The following is a 22,084-nucleotide window of genomic DNA, read 5'->3' as shown; positions in this document are numbered from 1 at the left end:
CCACATATATAAATCAAGTGCAACTAAAAACAGATGCATTACATAAATCTTCCACATCTTGTAAGGTGTTACAGTATCTTTCATACATACCTAAATGAAATCTGACATCTTTTTATAAAATCAAGTGGACTTTAAAAACAAAAATACAAAGCTAATCTCAGACCTAGCTCATAAAACTGATCATGAATACAAAGCCATGGTTTGCTGTTTGGAAGGCTTCTGGTAACTGCTTTTATAAATACCACCTTAAATAAAGCCCGTTCAAAGAGCCAACCAGCCAAATATATAGCCTTCTATACTAGATACTTGTGAACACTAGTGCACTAACGTTTTCAATATACCACATTTATCTGACATATGGACGAAACCCTGACTTTAGTTTATGTCAGTGGCAAATACCCCACCAACACCTATTTATTCTTTTTACCTCCAGATATTTAACAAAAACCATTAACTATTTAACAAGTAGGAATGCATTTATTCCACAGATATGCTGCAGTTCAAAGGGTTCTGTAGTATTTAGGTGAAGCGGAGCTCTCTTAACAGCCACCACTGCTATTTACCGACAAACATGTTTCTCCAAAAGTAGAAAGCAAGGACCCGTTTCTTTGGGTGGGGTGGGGTGGGGGATAAAATAAAGAGACATGCTAGTATGCACAAAGAGTTTGGATTGCAATCACGGACTTATTTAAAAGAAATGTTAGTAACTTTATTATAGAAGACATGGTCTTTTTTTTAGAGGTGTCAAATGGTTATAACTCAAAAACTGCACATAAGATTGCAAATTCCCATTGAAAAATGAAAGACTTATCGGGTGGATCTTTTAGGAGTGTTACCTAGAAGCTGAGCTACTGGTGGGCTCAGCCCTTTAAGGTTAGGCCAACAGAATGATTTCTCAGCTGTGTTTACTTATACACTTGAACGACAGTGTAAAAACACGCAAATAAAAGTTGGGAAAATAAAATAAAATGCCAACAAACCCAATCCCCTGTAAAATCACAAAAAAATGCTTAGCATCTACAGAAAGATAGACACATTTATCAGTGGACTAACCACTACTGTGCTATTTCTCATGAACAGATCGTGTGGCTTCGTTCTGCACTTCATGCACTGGGATCGGAAATGTCCATGTTTGTTCCAAAGAGAGCAACTAGCTGTTCTTCATAGTTCGCAATGTTCCTTTTCATTATTTCCATACAAGGTCCCAAAAGCCTTTCAAATGCCTGTACATCCATAACTAAAAATTTGGGAGGAAAGAAAGAGAATGAAGAAGTCCCAAATCTAGACGATAATAGGAAGATTAATTAAAATGCACACATTTAAAATCGGTACAACTGGAAAGAGCACGGCGAGATTAAAATAGCCATGTCCTTGCATGCACCAACTGTGCTTTTCCCACTGCAGTCTCTGTGGTCCTCAAAAAAGCCTTCAACCAAAAGCCTGGGGACCTCCTACAGCAGCATCTAAAGTAGCGCATTAGGTATTGCAACTGAGAAATCCCTGTCTATCTTGAAAAGTATTTCTATTTTGTTTGTCAGTCACTTTTGAGTCACTTTTTTCATGAAGTAAAGCTACATCATCATCATTTTTAAAATCTGTTTTAGGTGCAGATATTTGGATCCAACTTTGTATTCCAAAACTTTCAGGATGAAGAGTAACAGAGGTACAGGTGACGGTGTTTACACTGCTTTCTCTAACACAAAGGTGGGCAACCTCATTTTATCTGGCTTTGCCCAACATCAGCATCATGAAGTCCTGACAAATCACCCCCCCCAAAGGAATGCGGTCCTCAACAACAACAACCAAAGTTGTCCACTCCTGCTCTAATGTGTCAATCTGTCTAATCTGGTTTTGAAGAAGAAGAAGAAGAAGAAGAAGAAGAAGAAGAAGAAGAAGAAGAAGAAGTAGTAGTAATATGTATTCAATTGCTCAAATCATTTTAGCTCTGAATCCACTGTTAGAGAAATACGTCACCCCTTGAAGCTTGCAATGAGTCCAAATATTAATTTGTCAAGGAAGTAAAATATTATTAAGGTTTCTGAGGACCACAGAGTACAGTTTCCATACATGAATACAACTTTCGAACAACATGTTGAAAGGTGTTAAAATACTTCTGTGTTCATAATATTGTAAATAAAGGGATTCTTCTAATATCACCAGGTATCATAGCAATAGGCACTGGTTAAGTTCTAATAGCTTGATTGAACTTAATGCAGCTAATGAAATTTGGCTTTATGGTATAAGAAAATACGTATTACAGAGTATGCATGCTCGCCAACAGAAACTGCAGTATTCTCTTTACTACATAAAATAATAAAGCAAATACAAAAATAAAATAACTTTGCATTACCTAAACACTTGACTGTACCGAGTGCGAATGCTGAGGCAGCTCGAGGTTTGTTAGTTACAAGAGCAAGTTCCCCAAAATACTGTCCTCTAGTGTACCGGGCAATCTCCACTGCTTCATTTTCATCTACCTCCTGCTTACCCTAAAAGGTATAGAAGTAAAAGGTACAGAAGTCAGACATTCATTAAACAATGGGTTACAGCCCATATAATATTCAATACATTGTGATAAATGAAATATGCCATTAAAGTTGCACAATTGTTCTTTTTACCATGTAAAGCAGCAGAAAAGTTTTCAAGTTTTTCCAGTTACATTAATACAATATGTACCTTTCTTTTCATTGTGATTTTCACTTCTCCAGATTCAACAATAAAGAAACAGTCAGCCATGTCTCCCTGTATTTTTTTAAAAAAAGAAACACAACAAGAAAAACATGAATGTCGTTATTTAGTAGTTCTATTGCTTTAAAAAAAGATAAAGCATACGAACAATGTAAAACCAAAAACATTTATCAGTGTGACAGTGTGAAATTATCCTTTCCTTTTCTCATAAACAACTGTGCAGCTTCCACATCCTTATAATCAAAACAAGCCTAATTAATGCTGGGTCTGTTCCCATGCGTTTTGAATGCACAATGTGTAATTCAGCTGTTATTTCCTTCAGTCAATCCTCAAATATCAATTTGGGGTAAGTAGGAAGCAGAGGCAGAACAGCCAGGGCCTGGAAGGGTGGGGAAGCGGATACAGCAGCTTGCCAGAGTTTCATCTGCCTGCAACTAATCCGGAAGAGTCCTCTTCACAGTGTTCTCTCTGAGAATTGGTGGAAATAAACCATGCACAAACAATGAGATTCTCCCAGGTGAAACAAAAAATTAAACAGGCGCCGAATGGGGAAAAAAGCAGTGCCTTCTCTACGTGTTCCTTCGCTAACTATTCTCAAGGACTACGCCAAGAAAAATGATAAGTTTACTTTGTCCATCCTGCTCAGAACAACAGAGAGACTACTTTTCCAAGGGCAACAGTGATCATGACACAGAGGAGCTGTTGCAGCTAGCCTGGCTATGAAATTAGGCTCACCGTCTGATGTCCTGGTTTGTTAACTAAGCACAGTTAGAGCAAACCACAGTTCCTTAAGTCCATGGTTCATACTTCAAAAGGGGCGCGGGTGGTGCTGTGGTCTAAAACCACTGAGCCTCCTGGGCTTGCCGATCAGAAGGTCGGCTGTTCGAATCCCCGCAATGGAGTGAGTGTGAGATTTTGATCAGCTCCGGCCCATCTGGAGCTGATACAGGCTCGTCTTATCTTGAGCCCAAGCAGAGTGTAGTCTAGCAACGAAAGGATAAGCAGGTAATGTGCTACATGCTAAAGTTTATTTACACTCTATGCTGAGAGCATACAAACATCCATCCTGCCTCTGTGAGAGCAGAGAAGCAGCTCCTCTCGACACAAAGAAACCGAGAGAACAGTGAAAAACAGGAAACCAGTGTACGTCACATCCAGTCTCCCATTCCTGTGGGAACCCAACAGAAACTCTGACTGTGGAATGTAAACAATGTCTTGTGACAAGCAGTTTTGCTGCTCAGTGAGGGAAATAGAAACCAACAGTGAGCTCCCATTGCTCTGTCCCAGCTCCTGCCAACCTAGCATTTTGAAAGCACACCAGTGCGAGTAGATAAATAGGTACTGCTGTGGCAGGAAGGTAAACAGTATTTCCGTGCGCTCTGGTTTCTGTCACGGTGTTCCATTGTGCCAGAAGTGGTTTAGCCATGCTGGCCACATGACCCAGAAAGCTGTCTGTGGACAAACACTGGCTCCCTCGGCCTGAAAGCGAGATGAGCGCCGCACCTCATAGATGCCTTTGACTGGACTTACCGTATTTTTCGCCCTATAGGACGCACTTTTCCCCCTCCGAAAATGAAGGGGAAATGTGTGTGCGTCCTATGGGGCGAATGCAGGCTTTCGCTGAAAGCGCCGGGCTCCCACGGCTTGCGGAGAGTTGCCTGCATGCTGAAGCCTGGGCGCGCTGAGCTCAACGCGCCCAGGCTTCGTGCAGCTCTCCGCAAGGCTTCCCCCGCCCCAGCCTGGGGGGGGGGAATAATTTTTTTCTCCTTTATTTCCCCCCCAAAAAACTAGGTGCGCCTTATGGGACGGTGCGTCCTATAGGGCGAAAAATACGGTAACCGTCCAGGGGTCCTTTACCTTTACCTTACCTACTTCAAAAGAAAGCTAATTAGAGGATGCCTCTGAATAATACTTGCTGGGTATCATAAATGATTACAGTGGTACCTCGGGTTACAAACACCTCAGGTTACAAATACTTCAGGTTACAAACTCCACTAACTCGGAAGTAGTACCTCAGGTTAAGAACTTTGCCCAAGGATGAGAACAGAAATTGCCCGGCAGTGGCGGCGCAGCAGCAGTGGGAGGCCCTATTAGCTAAAGTGGTACCTCAGGTTAAGAACGGGTTTAGGTTAAGAACGGACCTCCAGAACTAGTTTGTAACCAGAGGTACCACTGTACTTTTGTGCTCACTCCCTGCTTGGTGCTTCCCATAGGCAATCTGGCAGGTCGCAGTGCTGAACCAATAGCGCTCTTCTTATTTTCTTAGGCCCGTGGTTTAGGCAGGATCATTCCCTGTAATGCTAAATCCTAGCTTAGCATTGTATCTGAACTTGGCCAGTACGGTATAGAGATATAATAAAGCAAAATGTTTTCCAAAAAAAAATAAATCACTCTGCTGAACAGCTTTTTGTGGCATAATTCACCCAAAGAGAAGAAGAGCCTGCTAAAAGCCTGTGCATGAAGTCAAATGAAACAGGAAGTGGATGGGGCAGTGGTCACCAAACTTTGGGGGCCCATTTTGAATTTTTAGGAGAGTGCCATGGGCATCACCGCTTCTGGTTGCTTCTCTCTCTTCCGTGGGTCACCCTCCCCAAACAAAAAAAGAAATGCACACATGCATGGATGCATAATCATTATTTGCTTTTCCACAGGGTCAGGGATGGGAAGGGGCCTTATCAAGTAGTCCAGTAGGCTAGAAAGTCCATGGAGAAGCAAAGTAGGAGGTCTATGTAAGCTGATGCTGAAGTAATTACACTGCTGCTTTGTACAGGCAATTTCACCTGGAGGAAAAGAATTTAAAAGGCTATCATGTATGTTTCAAAAATAAAAGCAGCTAAACCATAGGTGGTTTATCACATGGCTTCATACAATAAGATAAAGAGACACCTTTGACTGCATAATTTATGTACGTCTTCACTTGTTTAATTATTGGTATTCAAATTATCTTTTGAATTCATTTCCCAGAACTCCAGTGTTCATTGTAATTGCCTTTTAGATTACGCCGCTATTTCTTGTATGTCAGATAATTCAGTACTTCAACGTTTGAGGCTGTCCAATATGCTTTTATGTGTGATCTGCTTGCAGATAAAGTCATTATACTTACTGAATAACTAGCCAAACAGAACACAAAGGCATACCTGAGCAATGATTTGTTCTCCGTCTTTGTATATTTTGGTGCCGATCACATCCACCACTTTCAACCGTTCCGAAAGCTTTAACCAAAAAAAGGAAGACGAATTTTGCTAACATATACATGCATAACCTCCAACACTGCACAGGTACATATGGAGATATGTGTGCTTCTCTTTTCCACTGCCTGAGGATACCTCACAAGGACCTCATGTCAATGATGGACGTTATGTTTCGATAGCAGATTAGTTTCAGCGCACGGTCAGACACCTGTCTCTGCCCTCCAACCAGGCAAGCAAAAGATGTTATCAAAGTTCAATGACATATTCCTGCCAGGCAAGAACATTTGTGGCCTGGGAAGAGTTCAGAGGGCCAGATCGAACGGCCTGCAGAACGAACATTTGGCACGCAGGCTTGAAGTTTGCTACCCATGGCTTATAGACATGGAAAATTAGAGCAATGGACTGAAACCTGAAGAAAAGCAACCGTGACTAACATGTATATATATATCCAACCAAAACATTTAAAGAGGCACACCAATTGAAAAAAAATAGGGATGGAGACTTGCAATGGACAAGATACCGTATTTTTTGCTCTATAAGACTCACTTTTTCCCTCCTAAAAAGTAAGGGGAAATGTGTGTGCGTTTTATGGAGTGAATGCAGGCTGCGCAGCTATCCCAGAAGCCAGAAATGCAAGAGGGATCGCTGCTTTCACTGCGCAGCGATCCCTCTTGCTGTTCTGGCTTCTGAGATTCAGAATTGTTTTCCTGCTCCAAAAACTAGGTGCGTCTTGTGGTCTGGTGCGTCTTATAGAGCGAAAAATACGGTGCCTGGAAACAGAATCCGTACATGATAAGTGATGATCATTGGAGTACAAAAACATACCACATAGTAAAACAGTTTTTCTTTATAGCAAATCTATTAAAGGCATGCACAGCGTTTGTTTAAAAAAATAATTCCCCATTATTATTCCAGATGTTGAATTAATGACACCAAAATGTATTTGCAAAAAAAACCCTACACCCCACCTTTTCTGAAGTGAAAGGGAAGGAAAATAACTGTGTTGGAGTAAATAAAACAATACTAATAATATAACTTACTTCTAAAGACTTAAGGAAGGGCAACGACTCAATAAAATTTTCATACATTCTTCTCTTTTTGGCATTGTTTTTTACAATAATTCTTCGAAATGTGACTCTGTCCTTTAAAAAAAGAAAAGAAAACTGTATTAAAGTTCAAAGCTAAAATGGTAGGTTAAAAACGATAATTTGTACGATTATTTAAACACAGCAGCTAAGCAAACATTTGTGTATACGTAAGTTGATTTTGGACCACACACACACACACACACACACACACACACACACATATTTTAAAAACCCGTTGATAGGACAAGTCCGAAGGAATTAAACTTACCAAACCCCACACAGCACCAGGAGAGGTAGCAATGATTGTAGCCGCTCTGGGTGTATTGTACATTAAAGCCAGCTCACCAAAGCTCCCACGGTTGTCATACGTGCCAACACACCTTCCAACACCTTCACATTTCACATAGATATCGTAAGTCCCTCTAGAAGATATACATAAAGTGAACACAGTTTGCGTGTGCAATGCTGGAAAGATTAAAAGTAAAGGAAATGCTGATATTGCTTACATCAAAAATGCATTCTTCATTATCAGAATTAAGGGGTGGGGTGGGGCCCCAAAATTTAACACTTACCTCTGAAGCATTCATTCCCCCCCCCCACTGTACAATGCAGAACCACAGCAGAGATGATGAAACTCATGAGATCCACAGTGTTACCAGTAGAGCAAGGATTTGAATCCAGTCTCCTAGCTCTATCTCTCTGTTACTTACTAAAGCACACAGGCTTAAACTGCTTCTTAATCTCAACTGAGCTCACACGAACAAAAAGTAAACTTCTAATGAGCATATAAAGCATAAATTCAACCCTACCATCCAGATACTTTTCTTATTTTTTTAGGTGGAGCATAGTCTCATTTGGAAATAGGCCACTTTACATGTTTAACTACCTGGCCTTGCTATCGGATCTACATTCAATAGGAACCCCAAGCCCACCCCGGCTCCGTTACAAGAGTCTCTGTATGATACATGTATGGATACAATCTATGGACATAATCACAATTGGCATGGTTAATTTATTGGATTGTACACACTACATTGCTCATACAGAATACTTTTTATTCATCTGATTTCTGCCATGCATGGCCATTTATAATGCAAACAGCCAAGGCAAATCAGATGTCCTCTGTCAGTGACACAGGTTGGCTGTGGTTGGGAAGCGCATTGTGAGAGGAGAACGAGAGGGTGTGATTTGCACAAAGGAGTGTGTGTTGTGTGCAGTGCTGGATTAAACCCTATGGAGGCAGTCGAAATCTCGGGGTGTGTGTGTGTCCTCGTGCACTCTCTCTAGTGGGATAACATTGAATTAAGAAAGCTTGATTGCAATTTTCTTTCCAGATCAAATCAATATTATTTTGATCCGTTGTCGTGACACCCCTAAAAGGCATGGGGTCCATAGGACGGTGCCTTCTTTGCCTATTTGGTAACTCAGCACTGGTTGTGTGTGGTGGGGGGGGGGGTTGTTTGCTGTATATTGGGTGCCTTGGAAGTATATTGTGTGCCAGTGAAGAAGATGCTGCAACTACTGCTCTGGCAGGGGCAAAGGGAAATATGGCCAAGGGAGCAACCCACCATAGGCAGTGCAGGTATGGATAAAGGTAAAGGTAAAGGGACCCCTGACCATTAGGTCCAGTCATGACCGACTCTGGGGTTGCGGCGCTCATCTCGCTTTATTGGCCGAGGGAGCCGGCGTGCAGCTTCTGGCTGACTAAGTCGCTTCTGGCAAACCAGAGCAGCACACGGAAACGCCGTTTACCTTCCCGCCAGAGCAGTACCTATTTATCTACTTGTACTTTGACGTGCTTTTGAACTACTAGGTTACCAGGAGCAGGGACCGAGCAACGGGAGCTCACCCTGTCGCACGGATTCAAACTGCTGACCTTCTGATTGGCAAGTCCTAGGCTCTGTGGTTTAACCCACAGCGCCACCCGCGTCCCTGTGGCAAGTATGGATACTTGCATAATATTCCCCTTATTAGATAATTAGGGGCATCACATTGACACCATAAAACACTTATGCAAGTATGCTCCCAGGTGCCTTTTCCAGGTTTTGCTTTTAGCATTGAGACTGAAGAGACCACTTAACCCCATAGATTCCTGCCCAAGGCACCACTGACAGTACTATATGACAGAGCTGTGTTTAGTTTTCAACAGAAACCAGGCGTGTACTGTTGCAGCTCCAGCACCCCGGAATCAGTAACCAGCTGAAATTAGACAGGCCCCCTGAATCATGATGCCCAAGTGAGTGCTGAACACATTTTTAAGAAGGCTTCCCCAGTCATTTACAGAATATTAATTGTACATCTGTAGAAATGCTTTTATTGGTTTTAAGAGTTTGTAAGGAAGGTTTTGTTGCTTTTAGAAATACTTATCTCATTTTTATATTGTAGACTACTTAGATGGCTTAGTGCCGTGAAGCGGTTTATAAACTAGGAAAATAAAAAGTGTAAATAAAATATTGCAGATTTCCTCCAAATAATGTTGGGACTCTCAGGCCCTCCACACAACTGCACTGTACATAAAATAAAAGAAAAACACTTACCGATCAATTACATAGAAGTTGTCACCATCATCACCTTGATCAATGACATGCTCCCCTCCTTCAGTCAACTTTTCAAACATGGCATCTAATACCTGAGACATCTGCTCCTGTTGAAGAATATACATTCATTTATTGCATTTATTGCTCACTTTTCTTTCCAGGAGCTCAGAGCAGTTCCACAATCCCCATGTCTATCCAAGAAACTAATTTAAAGGCTACTCTCAAATGCAATGACTTAAGACTTAAAAAAAGAAAGGGGGAAACATGACTCATTTTTGTGACCAGTTGTGACATGCATTTGCTTCCCTAAGCCCAGGTTGTGTTTTTAGTTTATTACACTGGCACCTAGGTCTGCTTTAGACATGATGTAGATGAGCAGACAGCCTACCCTCTCTGAAGGAAATGTCTCGTCCTTTCCTCTTCCAGTGTCAGCTGTGATACAGCATTCTCTCTCTAAGCAGATTCTGAAGCTGGCTTACCAAGGGTAAAATTAAACCTGATCAGCACAGTGCAGACATAATAATAATGCAGATGAAGAGAGGCAAAAAGCAAACAGGGTGTGAGCACTCAGCCTGTTCCTGATCTTTTAACTATGATTAAGAAATTGGCAGTAGTTTGCTTCAGGCTTCAGGCTTGGGCTAATGTGTACCTGAACAATTATTTTCCTTGACTTTCTAGATGTAAGATTGCGGTCCTGTCCACCTAAAAACGAAAAACAAACCGACCCCCAGGCCATTTATAGTATAGATAGGGCCTCTCCAACATAATGCACTCAGAGTGGGCTTCTTCAATGACCGTATGTGACAAATTATAACTGAAAATGTAACTTCTAAAAAAACACCTTAAAAATCTACCATGGCCAATTTCACCAGTTAGTTTAAATGTTTGCTTTCTCTTTATAGCTTGGTTTGCATTGAACTCAGATAACACAGCAGCATAAAATCAGCATTTAACCAAAACGCAACACAGAGAAAGGGTATCAGCTAAATTTTGGTCTGTAACCTGTAACCCTTTCCTAGACTATGGTCAATATCTTCATCATCTTCCTCTTCCACACTCCCCAACAATACTCAGTTCAGGAACACTGTTGTAAAGTGATGTACTTTTTTTTAAAAAAAAGTGGCATCAATTACAACAAAGGAAAACTTCATGCAGACCACTGGTAGTTTCTGGTAGCCTCTCAAGGGGACTGAAAGGGCATTGTTTGTTCTTTGCTAGACACATCCTAGGACTCACACACACACACACCCAAAAAAAAAAACCATGCCAATGAAAATAAAGAGGAAAATGCTGGAGAAAACTTGTTCACGTGAAAATTTTCAGCACAATTCAAAGAGGGAGCCCATTTTTCTGTTCAAATTTTAAATTTTAACCAAAAGGAAATTGCCTTTTTTATGCAGTGCAACCAGCTTCAGTAGATTCAAAGACCCATTTGGCTATCCATTTTAAGAAAAAGTGGGCTGCAAAACCCAAGCAGTTAAGAATAATCAGTTTGTCAATGAAAAGAAAAAAAAGAAAGGCTTAAAAACCACTGCAAACCAGCAATGTGAAAGGGTTTAAGGTTTGCTGAGCCAAGGGTAGGGTTCCAAAGCCATAATATAGAAGATGGAGACACACAGCCAGAGTTTCATCCCCACTGCCAAAAAAGGCGGCAACTTTCAGGCAGGGAAAATTGTTACACCACAGACAGACAGCAAAGCCCTGGTCTGCATGTGTGTCCTATCATGTCACATGTACAAGATAAGAAGATGCCAGCACAGTACACTTCCGGCAACATCCACTATGAGGGCTTTGTGCACACAAAAAGTATCCCCAAAGATGGAAAATCATGATTTACTTAGACCATTTCTTTACTGCTCCATATGCTCTAACCACTATACAGTCAAACCTCGGTTGTCGAATGTAATCCGTTCCAGAATACTGTTTGGCTTCCAAAATGTTTGATGGCCGAGGCGTGGCTTCCGATTGGTTGCAAGAGCTTCCTGTACTCAAGCAGAAGCCGCGTCGAACGTTCAGGTTCCAAAAAACGTTCGAAAACTGGAGCATTTACTTCCAGGTTTTTGGCCTTTGGGAGCCAAGGTTTGACTATACAGCAAATGGAAACAACAATAAATTTTACAAAAACCCACAATAAGTTTACTACCCCGACCTTCTCTCTCTTTCTCTTTCTCTCTCTCCTTCTGTTTTTCGCAAACTTATACTGTCTATAACATTAGTGTCTCACATCGAATATAACTGATCTGTAGAAAAGATTTTATTAATGGAAAACTGAGACACTGTATGCACTTTTCCAATTCAAGAAAATATTTAATAAAAGTTTTTTTTAAAAAATCCACAATAAAACAATTCACATGAATTACTAATAAATATACAAAGATAGTTTTTCCTGTTCTTCCAACACACTTCCCGCCTCAATACCTCTCAGCTAGGCCTCTACTAACTGACCCAGGCTCACACCCAAGACCCAAACAAACTCATGGATCGCCTGCAAAATCTCACAACGAAGACAATTCCTAAAACCTGCTCATATCACCCGAGTCTCTCGTTCTAGGCTTGTTTTATGGGCAGGCACTAAGGTTCTGGTACTGTATGACCCAGAACTAAAAGGGATAGCAGTTGTCTCTTGCAATAAGCTATTCAAGACAAAATACGTAATAAATCTGTCTCTCTTAATAACCACATACTGTATTTAACTATTCGGTAGAATTGTTTAGAATTTGAAATTGGGAAAGCAAAAAGATCAAGGTTGAGTTAGCTAGCTAATCCAGCTATCTCAACATTCTGGCATACCAGGCAGGGAATTTCGTGTGTGTGTGTGTTGAAAATAGTACTTCTGGCTAACAGCATAACACAAAGGGATGGGGGCCCTGTTGTATTTTTCATTTGTTTATTCTTGTGTGCTTACTAGCTATTGGCTCCTTGCCAATGACCTGCTCTCAATGTTTTCATTTTAATAGATTTTTTATTTAATTTTTCCATAATATCTCCAATCATACAATTTTCCAAATCACATATTTTGACTTATTGAACCTCCCTCAACTCCTCTGACAATCATCCGTAGTTAAATTTCTATCTTCACATTCCTTAATTATAATATCGCCTTTAAATAAATTTTTTCTGTCCTCATTTACATTCTTGCAATACTCCTTATTTTTTTCACAAAGCTTCTTTAAAACACACTAGCGTTGTTTGTTCCTCACATACAGTCTTCAAATATTCTCTGAATTTCCCCCAGTCCTCTAGGAACTTATGGTCTCTTTGAAGTCTGATTTTTCCAGTTAATTTGTCCAGTTGACCTGCTCTCAATGTTTTCATTGGGTTTCGACACTACTTACCTCATGCTAGGGGCCATCCCAATTGTAAACATTGACACTTGGAATTAAATAGCCCCCAGGAGGAGACCCCAAGACCCCAAAAAAGCAGAACTGGAAGGAGAGATGTCACTGAGTGCAGCCTTTCCTATCATAATGCTGCAGCGATGGGAAAGGTTATTGCTTGGCAGATTTTCACCTTCTATGTGGCCCTTAAAAATACAGGAGCTTTCTCAAGATGTGGACCTTGCCATCTTATGCTCCCCCATTGGCTTTCTGGCCCCCCGTTTCCAAACTCCCTGGTCTTTCCACTCCCCTTCTGCCAACACCCCACAGGCCTTTTTGTTTCTAGTCCTTTAGTCACAACATCCCCCCCCCAACTTTCTTCAACCTTATTTCTCAGCTTTCCATTGTGTCTTCAAGTTCCTGCTTATTATCCCAATGAATAGCAAAGCCTGCCTTTATTCCACCATCCTAGCTCCTAGTCAGGAACCCTGTGCAGATCAGTACCTTTGATTTTCTCTCTCTCTCCCTGCCTGCTCCACACACCTTCCTAATTTAAAACAGTCTATCTTCTCTGCCCATCTTTTCTGCAGAATTGTGTCTGACTCCATCTATTCTTCCCTCAGGTTCCTGTATTTAGGTCCACAGCCAACAATGTCCTTTGCTTCTGCCAAAACTTACCGTATTTTTCGCTCTATAAGACGCACCAGACCACAAGACACACCTAGTTTTTGGAGGAGGAAAACAAGAAAAAAATATTCTGAATCTCAGAAGCCAGAACAGCAAGAGGGATCGCTGCGCAGTGAAAGCAGCGATCCCTCTTGCTGTTCTGGCTTCTGGGATAGCTGCGCAGCCTGCATTCGCTCCATAAGACGCACACACATTTCCCCTTACTTTTTAGGAGGGAAAAAGTGAGTCTTATAGAGCAAAAAATACGGTACTTAGCTTCCCTACCTCTTCTCACTGAGCCTCCCTACCCCACCTCAAATCTCCTTCTCTCCCCTATGGTTTCAGTACCAGCCAAACTGACCTTTCGCTTTCTCAAACTGATGGAAATGTTCTATAAACATCCTGTGTTTCATTCCCCTGCATTTAAACCTTGTAAATGTTCTAAGACCTCGCATCGGTTCAAGTAAGAGATGCCACAGGCTTCGTCATCCCTGCTGCTGCCACAAAATCCCTTCGCACATTTCAGTATAGATGATGCTTTGTTCCCATATTATGCAAATAGACTGCACACTGAAGCAAAATGGTCCTGACTAATCCGTAAGTCACCATTTGCTCGCTTTCTAAGAAAGATCTAATACAAGGGAACACTGTTTACTTGTGCACTTCAGATAAAATTCGACCTCAAAGTGGAGGAAAAGTAATTACAATTCAGGGTTCTGTAATAGAATAGAAATACCTTATTGTCACTGTACCACTTGTTTACAGTGAGATTAAATGAGCCCCCCTCCGCCCCACAATCTCTCAGTCCTTGTTACACTCTCTGCAGTCTTACAGCCACCAACCCTGAACACCAGCTGCAATGTTGCTGTCTTCCATTCAGCAGCCTCACGGCCCACGTTTTTATAAAGAATTCAGCTATACACAAGCTTATTTCAAAATGCTGTGAAATACTACATGGCACGGGGAGGGGTAATATTTAGTACACATACAACACACACACACACACACAAAGTTTGCAGCCACAATGTGTGAACAATTCCTTCTTGCTTCAGAAGTATGGTACTGTAAAACAGAATCAATGTCTCCAATTTTTTCAGTGTCATAATGGTGATTTACCTCCAAAGTTGTGTTGTCAGGACAACTTCCACAAAGCATTACAAAAATCTACCCTGTGCCAAATTTCCACAGCAAACGTGGATCTGATGTTGAGACAGAGCCAGTGGCTATACACAAGTTCAACGCTTGCTGAGCATATACAACTCTGGTGGTAATTTGGCACTCAGCCTGCAAGGGAAGAGGTGCAGGTGAACAGGAAAGGGATATTCGCCTTGCTATACAGTATAAAAAGGTAAAGGTACCCCTGCCCGTACGGGCCAGTCTTGACAGACTCTAGGGTTGTGCGCCCATCTCACTTAAGAGGCCGGGGGCCAGCGCTGTCCGGAGACACTTCCGGGTCACGTGGCCAGCTGCATCTGCCGAGCCAGAGCCGCACACAGGAAACGCCGTTTACCTTCCCGCCAGTAAGCGGTCCCTATTTATCTACTTGCACCTGGGGGTGCTTTCGAACTGCTAGGTTGGCAGGCGCTGGGACCGAACAACAGGAGCGCACCCCGCCGCGGGGATTCGAACCGCCGACCTTTCGATCGGCAAGCCCTAGGCACTGAGGCTTTTACCCACAGCGCCACCCGCGTCCCTCTATACACCCGCTATACAGTATACCCTAGACCAAAAGCAGATGATTCAGGTTTATGGAAGGATCCTGTGACCTACTGCTACTGCAATAATTTGCAACTATGGGAGACACATCTCCCTGGGAGAAACCAGTCCTTTACTTTTTCCTATTCTGCTCCTAAATCTCCCCTGCACACATGGGCATCCATGGTGCAGGGTAGGTGGGGGGAGTGCAAGGGAGCAATGTGCCTCCTGGATAACCCCCAGATTTCCAGCTTCCATTTTTTAGAAAGGGTAAGCTTCTAGCATTTTTAGAACCTGAGATACAAGACAAAATGCACAGGCACTGGTTTTTTCTGAGAAAAATTAGCCTGTTCCCTGCACCAGTATTTTGCATGCCCATCCACAAAAAAGGTCCTTTAGACACCCATCCCTGCACCTCAATCATCTCTGACAGCTGTCACAGTCAGCAGTTGTAACAGAGGTGCTTGCCACGAAGAGCTTGGGATCCTGGAGAAGACACAGTATTTAATAGGTGTCACAGTCAACCCAACAGGGACACAAATGCTACAAAAACAGAGTGAAATTAATCCATACCATTGTACCTTGGAAGTCGAAAAGAATCCGTTCCGGAAGTCCGTTCAACTTCCAAAATATTCAAAAACCAAATCACGGCTTCTGATTGGCTGTAGGAAGCTACTGCAGCCAATCAGAAGCTGCGGAAGCCGTGCCAGATGCTCGGATTCCAAAAGAATGTTCGCAAACTGGAGCAATCACTTCCAGGTTTGCAGCGTTTGAGAGCCAAAGTGTCCGAGTTCCAGGGCGTTCGGGATCCAAGTTCCGACTCTACTTGCTATACACTAGTGCCCTTTGTGCACTGATTTTCCACATTACAGAACTGACTCCAATACTCCCTGCAATACATGAATATCAGACTACCAGAAATTGCTTTCTACTGAGTCAATCCATTCACCCATCTGGGTCAATAGAGTCTACAATGACTGAAAGTGGCTCTTCAGGGTTTCAGACAGCGTTCCAGCACTACCTGGGAAAGCCAAAGACTGTACTTGGAACCTCTTTGTTTTCAAAGCTACCTTTGAGCTATGCCCATTCCCAGCTCATAAGCCTGATTATTATAGCTTTGAGGACTCCACTTTTCTGCTACAATGCACAGATCTTCATCAAGCTAGAGACAGAAAAGCAGGAGCCTTTGACACGCACACAGCCCCTAGCAGAAATGAAGCAGATTGTGTCTAGATGGTTAAAAATAAATGCATACAGTCATACCTCGGGTTACAGATGCTTCGGGTTGCGCAATTTCGGGTTGCGCACCGCGCCAAACCCAGAAATACTGGAATGGGTTACTTCTGGGTTTCGACGCTTGCGCATGCACAGAAGCGCCAAATTGCAACCCGCGCGTGCGCAGACACGACGCTGCGGGTTGCAAACGTGCTTCCCGCACGGATCACATTCGCAACCCGAGTGTCCACTGTATTAAGTTTGGAATAGAGCAGCTAGGCAAAAATGCAAAACAGATTAAGTGACATCTTTTATAAAATATCAAGTTCATACAAGCAAACACATTCATACTACATGGGATTTTGGAAACAAAGAATATAACAATTCTAACAGCTTATCTTAAAAGAATGTTGGTATTGTTTGTTACAGGCAATACTATACCTTCTCTTGATATTGACAGCAACTTTCACAGTGATTTGTTGTTAAAGGAACAAAACCCCAGAATCATACTTCATCTCAGAATTTCCCTGAAAGATGAATCTCTTAAGTGTTTCTGGGATCGTTAAAAGAAATAAAGTCACTACTTACTGGATCTAAGTTCTTAAATAGAAGTATGTCTTTGCAAGCTTCTTGCAGTCTGTTTCTTTGATCATCTGTTTTGGGGTGAATAATCTGGAAGAAATAATTGCAATTTCTGTTTCACTTCTCTTAGTCTTAAGAAAAATGATCCTAAAAGAGGCCAAAGGACAATTTAGATGAACACTCCTAGAAAGCGAGATATAAATCATACTACTAAACAAATATTGTCAGGGAAATAACTGAGACTTTCAGAATTTTAAATCAATCTCAAATTAAAAAGACACAGCACAGGAATGATGAAAGGAAACTTTAGTCTTTGATTCCTATCAAAGGGAAATTACAATAAAGATGACGGTGAAAGAAGAGGGTTTTTTAATTTATATTTTAACACATTTTTCAAAAACTATGTGATACAACTTCTATTAAGGAGTGTGTTTGCATATTTCCTGAATTTGTCTTCCAATAATACAAACATACATTTAGTCGTCTGCAAAGTCAACATACCCTTGATTCAGTTTCATCCTCTTCTTCATCAGGATTATAAGCTTCTGCACACACTACAAAAACAATGAAAATATGAACTGAGTTTCAAACCAAATGCTCTCAGAATTCTATTTTGAGACCAACATTCAATGGTGAACATTTAGAATTGTGTTATTTTGTTGTAGCTTGTTGTTTATCGTCTTGCATTTCTCGAGAGAAAAGCACTTGAAATGAACAAATCAAAACAAGTATATTTAAAAAGAAAGAGAGACTTTATGCAAATATATGATTCCCTTTGTATATTTCTTTCTGTTATGTACTGAAGTTCTCACCCTGGGCCAGCAGGGGGATACTGTAGATAGTTATGCAAATGAAGGATCGAAAGTGACGTTCAGTGATTGGATAGTTTGTATGCAAATGAAGGATCAAAAGTGATGTTCAGTGATTGGATAGTTTTAGAAAGTTGTTACAGTAACGAGGTTCTGGAGCTCTATATAAGCAGGCTGACTGAGCTCTTCAGTTCAGTCCTGTTCCAGCTTACAAATAAACAGCTGCTTTGGAAGAATCGCTGTGTCGTCTGATATGTTCACCCACAACTTAACACTTTCATTGGGCCAAAAGAAGCCAGCTCCTTCAATCTTTCCTATGGAATATCTTCTAGATTCTTCCAATAAATTTTTACCAGGCTCAAACAAACACAGGCCTCAAAGTGAGCACCTTGGTAGTATGCCAATCCCATTACCCAACACTCTTGTCTCATGCAAGCTGAGATGCAGGCAAAAGGGTTCATTAACCCTCTTTTTTCCCCAGTGCAAAGAACAAGTTTCGACTGTATTTCTTGAAACATCTCACTGCCATTTCCCTATGATTTGGCTTGCGCATGGCAAGAAGAGGCGAAGAGGTATAAATTAGGTGCTCCACCGAAGCTACATTTGCGTGCCTGTTTCTGCTGCTGCCATCATGTGAATGAAGCAGTATGAAGATGGATGCCACAAACAAAAAAAATGCAAAATGCAAATGCTCAGAAATACTTGGTTCTTGATTATTATATTGTGCATGTGCCGGAGTTTTGTCCCAGCAATGGAAGAAAATCCATTGCTAAGCACCAACATTTCCAGGATTGAACCATGACGCACACAACAGATGCCCCCGAGAGTGTCAGCATCGCCCTTGAGCCAGTGCCACCAACTGGACTCACACACTTCAGCCCCGACTGGGCTAGGCGAGCTGGGTAGCACTTCCAGAGACCACCTTCTGCACAGGAACAGGTCAAAGTGCTGTGGACTCACAACTTAGAGCTGTGAGCACCGGATTCACTCCCACAAGAAGACAGTCGTCGCACAGCAGAGTATAGCAGAGTATAAACGACTCGGAGAGCAGCTCTGTAGAATATCTTCTTCTATCTGCAACTATACAAACTATATACAGAGCTAAATGGGTCTTTGCATAAAGAATGCTGAACCGCACTGAGTGTCTGCAGCTGCTCCTAGCAGCAATCTTATCTATACACACGATCTCTAACACTCAGTCTCTCTCTCTCTCTCTCTCCGACACACTGACTGACTGACTGACTCTTTGATGTGGTGCTGGAGCAGAATAAGTAGAGAGCAGAACACCGCCCCTCCTCTCTGGAGAATCAGCAGACTCATCAGGAGATTCTTGGATATGGGAGGGGTGAAATCTCCTCCGAGAGTCCTGGCTGGAATGGGTTGGCTCCACTTACTAATGGACAAATCCCTTCTATCAAACTAGTGCGACCATCCTGGGCACATCCAGGAATTTGCCTATATCCATCTGTCATATGTTAGAAAGCACACAGCACCATATTCAAAACTTGTGATTTTATTTTAATTCCCTAGGTGTAGAAGTCTGAATACCAGCCATGTCTACATAAGCATCTTCTCACTTCCTATTTCACATTCCGTAACACAATAGATTCCATCACAAAATGTCTGCATAGCATTTTGTCACTAAATACATGTTGCAAGAGGCACCATCTTAAAACAGGCATTCCCTCCTGTGTATGGTTATCCACCGGTTTTTCTCAGCACACCTTAGGCACACCTTTTCAAGCAAAATATTTTTAATTGAAACCATCAGCCAACTAAGTGTTGAAGTCCAAGGTTTCGAGCCACCACAGTTCATTCCTCACCAATCGTTTGTTTATCAAACTGGCAGTATCGCCATTTTTGAAGCTGTACCAAGGTTTGCGCTCTTCTGTAAGCCATGTTTGCACACTTAGCCAGAAGCGTAGTTGTTTGCTTACAATACCTCACATCTGGTATCTGGCTGCATATATATCGTAACAAGAAAGTTCAGCCAATACTTCTTCCACGCAGAAGGTATTTCTTTGTCAATCTGCATAGCGTTGCGTTAGGACTACCTTGCATTAAAAATGCTAAATTTCTTCTTCTTCAAATCCTTGAGAATATCCAGGACTATATACTTCATGTGAAGGAAGTCATAAAAGTTATTTTATGTTCAACAGTAGCTCCTGATATAAATTAAACAAGGGAGAGCAAATGCTCTAAAACAGTGGTTTTCAACCAGTGTGCCTTAGCACCCTGAGGTGCCTTGAATGATGGTCTGGGGTCCTGCGGGGAACACTGGCCTCTGTCCCTCTTCCCTTCCCCTCATCCTCTGATGCCCTTTGTGCACCCAAAGGCTTGCACAACTGTTTGTTGCAGCAGCCCTGGCTATAAGCTCAGCAGGTGAATGGTGCCTCTGGGGCTGGCCAGGGGGTGCTGGTTGGCCCAGCCAACCAGTCCGCCAGCCCTTCCTGTTGGGAATGGACAGACAATTCTCAGGCCCCTGCAGGACTGTGTAAGGAGGCACCTCTCTTTGGGGCTGGCCAGGGGCGGCAGCTCAGAGACTAGGTCAGCAGCAGCAGCTGCCCGGAGGACTCCCAAGGAGAGGGGAGGCTGAGGGAACATCCCACAAGGAAGGATGTTCTAAAAAGGGTGAGGGGCCGCCAGCTCTGCAGGCAAGGGGTGATGCAACTGGGTTCCCGAGTCCCACAGGGCTGCTGCAGAAAGAATGCAGTTGGTCAAGGGAGCCGTGGATCCAAAAGGGTTGAAAACCTCTGACCTAAAGCATTTTTAAAACTATCAGCCATAGCCCCTATGTTGTCACTTGATAGCTGCATGTACGTAGCCTTAGCAGCCAGCAGTCCCAAATGACTGCATTTATAAGTTTCCTTTTGTAGGTCTCATATACACAACCATTCACCTCATTAATCCTTACATCAGTCCTGCAAGTCAGGTTTCTTTTTCCAAAATTTAAAGCTGAAGCACTGACGTATCCAAGACAAAAGTGCACAGCAGAGCTGAGATGTGAATTCTAGTCTCCCTAGGGAGGTCCCTCATGCATCACCAAAGGAGAGGACTAAAAAGAACTTAACCTTGCATATACTAAGTTATATGCATGCATGCAAATTCAGAAACTAGGATTTAAACAGAAATGCAATACCTCTTATCACATGGGGGAAGACTCTGATCAAGTGACCTGCTCATTCTTCTGCCTAGGGGTTAACTGCTGCTACTCTCTTTTATCTTTCAACAGGACTTGGACCAGACAGCCCTTCAAACATAGGACCTTCTTCTGAAAGCAGGATACATCGCTACCCCGGGCTCCCAGGTTTGAATTTGTCACTCTGTTTAGTAGGCCACAACGGCAACCCAATAAAACATGAGCCTGAGGATTGATTGGTTCATTTATTCACTCACTCAGAAGAGTATCTCTCCAGAACTCTTGGGGGGTCTCTGTGTTTAGGCTGAAATGGAGTTGCCATGGCTGCAGCCTTGGCTCTTAGCCATTTGGGGCTCCATGTACTTCTCATCTGAGAGCAGTCTTGTACCACCAACTACGGTTTTCTCCCATGGCTTACTTTAAGTATGCAAGAGTATATGCATGCATTCCATTTTGGAAACATCATGCTTGCAGTGGCTGCAAAAGTCATAATGAGATGAGGATGGGTTTGCCTGTTTATTAAAAAAAGTTCTAGGATACCCTTTAATAAAACTGTCAAAAGTGGTATGCAGGTAGATAATAGAAACAGTCACAGTATACATGGAACAACTGCACGGAAAAAATATTCAGCAAAAGGATAAAAGCTAATCAGCCTAGTTGCATTCCACGATGGAAGGCCTGGGAAAATAGAAACAATCTTTGCCTAACTCCGAAAAAAGACAACACAGTTGGGCGCCAGGCAAGCCACTCCATAAACAGCTTGCCTGAAAAGGCCTTCTCTGTCTGGTCATCAGCCACCTAGCTTCAAATAATGTAAACATTTGGGGAAAGTTATAAAAACTCAAAGCTTAAGCAGCTGTACCATTGCACATGCATCTACATACAGTGTCTATTTTGGGGAGAATGGGGCTTTTAGCAGTCATGATTTTGTGCAAGGTGAAATTCAAAAAGAACTGCATCAATCACTGAAGTACAATAGGTCCTGTACCGCAAGAACAAATGGAAATAAGATTACTTTAGAAGCTAATCAAGATGGAAATAGGTGGCTCTAAGGTTACAGAGAAGGTAATGTTATTCATACTGTAAATCATCTTCTTGGTGGAAAGGAAAAATTAAGAGTAATTTCAATGCCCAATAAATAATGCATGAGATCACTT

The 22,084-nt window shown here is 42.1% G+C and overlaps 1 protein-coding gene across 2 annotated transcripts in view; it reads right to left on the bottom strand.

Moving 5' to 3' along the window:
* Positions 1-374: 374 nt before the first annotated feature.
* PRKAR2B (protein kinase cAMP-dependent type II regulatory subunit beta) overlaps positions 375-22,084 on the bottom strand; it is a 61,982-nt gene continuing 40,272 nt past the window's right edge. For both annotated transcript variants that reach the window (XM_053405188.1, XM_053405187.1), the window contains 9 exons: positions 17,481-17,533; positions 16,986-17,069; positions 9,505-9,611; positions 7,236-7,389; positions 6,920-7,021; positions 5,826-5,900; positions 2,677-2,742; positions 2,351-2,489; positions 375-1,237 (listed from right to left, as the gene is read on the bottom strand). In XM_053405188.1, coding sequence (XP_053261163.1) covers positions 1,104-1,237; positions 2,351-2,489; positions 2,677-2,742; positions 5,826-5,900; positions 6,920-7,021; positions 7,236-7,389; positions 9,505-9,611; positions 16,986-17,069; positions 17,481-17,533 — 914 coding nt within the window. In that variant the 3' untranslated portion in view covers positions 375-1,103. The remainder of the gene's footprint in view (positions 1,238-2,350; positions 2,490-2,676; positions 2,743-5,825; positions 5,901-6,919; positions 7,022-7,235; positions 7,390-9,504; positions 9,612-16,985; positions 17,070-17,480; positions 17,534-22,084) is intronic.

Source organism: Podarcis raffonei, chromosome 10, assembly GCF_027172205.1.
Source record: "Podarcis raffonei isolate rPodRaf1 chromosome 10, rPodRaf1.pri, whole genome shotgun sequence".
Lineage (NCBI taxonomy): Eukaryota > Metazoa > Chordata > Lepidosauria > Squamata > Lacertidae > Podarcis > Podarcis raffonei.
The sequence above is the reverse complement of the archived record's forward strand: the minus strand, read 5'-3'. Positions and strand labels throughout refer to the sequence as shown.